This window comes from Ipomoea triloba, chromosome 15, assembly GCF_003576645.1.
Source record: "Ipomoea triloba cultivar NCNSP0323 chromosome 15, ASM357664v1".
Taxonomy (NCBI): Eukaryota; Viridiplantae; Streptophyta; class Magnoliopsida; order Solanales; family Convolvulaceae; genus Ipomoea; species Ipomoea triloba.
In genome coordinates, this window is record NC_044930.1 from 22,050,195 (window position 1) to 22,052,848 (window position 2,654).

Below are 2,654 nucleotides of genomic sequence, written 5' to 3' on the forward strand. Positions count from 1 at the left end.
CGCGCCTTGCGCGATTAAAGCAATGCCCAATGCGTATTTTTAAATTAGTGTTCCTTAATTAGTTAAAATAGTCATATAATAATGAGAGAGAAAAAAATGTTAAATTAATAAAAATCAAAGAAATAATCTCGATGCTTATATATTTTAATAAAACATAACGAAATTGTAAATATCTAAATTGCAACTAAAATAAGTAGAAACAAATAAATCACTTACATAGGACTCCATTCAATGCATTCTTAATGTCTTCTTTTGCTTGCATAAGCTCACCATAAACAAATCCCATTGAAGGTTTCTTGTCTTGATCAACAATACGAAGCACCTTTACCAATGGTGCAAAAACCTTCAAGCATAATGCAACCCCTTGCCATAATGCATGACTCAATACAATAGAATAAGCTTGTTTCCCTTTAACTGTCTTGGCAAACTTACACTCATCCCATTCATTGCTTGTAAACATAGCCTTTAATTCTACTTTCTTACCAGTTAAACTCTGTAACGTAAGAAATGCAGAAGCAAACCTAGTTACACCTGGCCGGACAATGTCACGCTTCTTTGTAAAGGATCTCATCATTGCCAAAGTTTTATGATGTGCATAGATGAAGATAGTCAAAGCCTTTGCTTGCTGAAGAACTCTACTAAACCGTGGTAAACCTGCAATGTATTCAAGTTTCAATTATTAATTATTAAATATTTAAAGATTAATCATATAGTTTATTAAAGATTACACATTGGTTACCTACAATGCTTTCAAGCATTAAATTAATGGAATGTGTTGCACAACAAGTCCAAAATATCAGTGGCATCTTCTCCCTCAACAATTTAGTTGCTCCCATGTTGTTCGAGGCATTATCGGTGACAATTTGAACAACATTCCCCTCTCCTACTTGTTGAATGCCATGCTTCACATACTCAAATATGAACTGACTTGTGTGTACCTCCATTGAACATTCTTTAGAAGATAAAAACACAGTGCCCAACCTTGAATTGACACACAAGTTCATGATGCTTCTTCTCTTCCTATCTGTCCAAGCATCAGTCATAATTGAGCACCCATTTAATTTCCACTCCGCTTCATGTACCTTTAAACTTTCTCGGACTCGATCAACCTCTTTTTTCAAACAAGTTTCACTTATTTCATATCTATTTGGTACTTGAGCTCCCGGACCATATTGACCAATAGCTTCAACCAACAACTTGAAGTTATCTTTCTGAAAACAATGAAATGGAATAGATGATTCATAAGCCCATCTGCATATGTAATCTTTCACCCGACTAGCCCTTTCCTTGTCAAATGCATCAATTATTCGTTGTTGTGCCTTGCCCTTTCCTGAACTCAAAGAAGACTCGGGATTGATTTGATTTGTGAACTTATCCATAGGGCCAATTGGCCGAGGTGGTTTCAAAGGTCCAAACTGCTGCACCTCATCAATATCAATACTAGCATTACTCATACTCTCATTGTCATGCGCCAAGATCTTTACCTCCGCCCTAAGATTAACTTCTTCAGCTCTCTTATTCTTCTTTTTGTTCTTCGCCATCGTGAGAGCTTCCCTACATTTCAATTGATCATCCTTTGTAGCTGTAGGGCATTTGCTTACATTTCCTTGTATGCCAGCAATATGCTCTTTAATCCTATACACTCCATCGGACATTACTTTCTTACAGAATAAATACTTAATCTTGTCCCATGATTTAGTCGGATCATTAATTACTCCATACTCCCATCCTATATCATTAGACTTTCTTTTTATTGTGGTTGGTTCGGAAGATCCAACACTTTGAGAAGCATTATTATCACCACTCGCCATACTAGGAGTAAACTAGTAAAGTACCTAAATCAAATAAATCAATATAATGATATATACAATTAAAAAAATAGTCAAATACACAAACACAATAAATGAATAAATATTACATAATTTAGAAAGCAATTTCATAAAGGATAAATGAAATAGATTATAAAGCATAATTGAACAATTTGACAACTTGTCAATTTCATACTTGCACAGTTGCACATACACTGCCACATACACTACAAATCTGTGCCACATTCAATAAATTTATCATGAATTATTCTTCATAATTGATATTCCACAATTCTATATATCACTTAATTGATAACAAATAACAGTGTAATCCAAAACTCCTAATAAACAATAACAAATTAAACTCAGTGCCATAATCCAGTGAATCTGCCAGACTGCCACATACACTACCACTTGGAGCTTGATGGGACAATGTGAAGATTAAACTCATTAAAGCAAAGACACCACTCACAATTCACAAATCACAATGTAAAGCATTAAAGCAAAGTTAGCAAACTAAGGAAAGAAAAAGAAAAAAATTGAATATGGCAAAGTGGCGACAACAGCCTGTGGACTTACCTGACTCGATCGGCGGGGAAGGTCGGAGGTGATGGCGGCTTGCGATGGTGGCGAAACCTTCGCGACGGTCGTCCTCTCCCTTCGCTATTGAAGCAGCGACGCAGCGTCCCCTTCGGCTTTCCTCGCGTTTGGCCGATTAAAATCAAAATAAGGGTTTAGTAGGGGTGAGCAAAATATCGGTTAACCGACTGCCAACCGCTAACCGATAACCGAACCTACCGAAAAAATCGGTTATCGGTCGGTTACGGTTATTAAGTTAAAAAAAAT

General features: G+C 36.2%; 1 protein-coding gene across 1 annotated transcript; it reads right to left on the minus strand.

Annotated features, from left to right (window-relative positions):
* Nucleotides 1-208: 208 nt before the first annotated feature.
* On the minus strand, nucleotides 209-1,811 carry LOC116005876. The gene is made up of 2 exons (XM_031246112.1): nucleotides 740-1,811; nucleotides 209-654 (listed from the first exon to the last, which is right to left on the minus strand). Exons 1-2 carry the CDS (start codon nucleotides 1,809-1,811, stop codon nucleotides 209-211), a joined length of 1,518 nt encoding a protein of 505 aa, XP_031101972.1.
* Nucleotides 1,812-2,654: the final 843 nt, after the last annotated feature.

Excerpts from the sequence above, each read along its gene's own strand:
- LOC116005876 (XM_031246112.1), bottom strand. The coding sequence starts at position 1,811 with ATGGCGAGTGGTGATAATAATGCTTCTCAAAGTGTTGGATCTTCCGAA. Across the intron at positions 655-739 it reads AATGCTTGAAAGCATTGTAG|GTTTACCACGGTTTAGTAGA; the intron begins GTAACCAATGTG and ends AATACATTGCAG.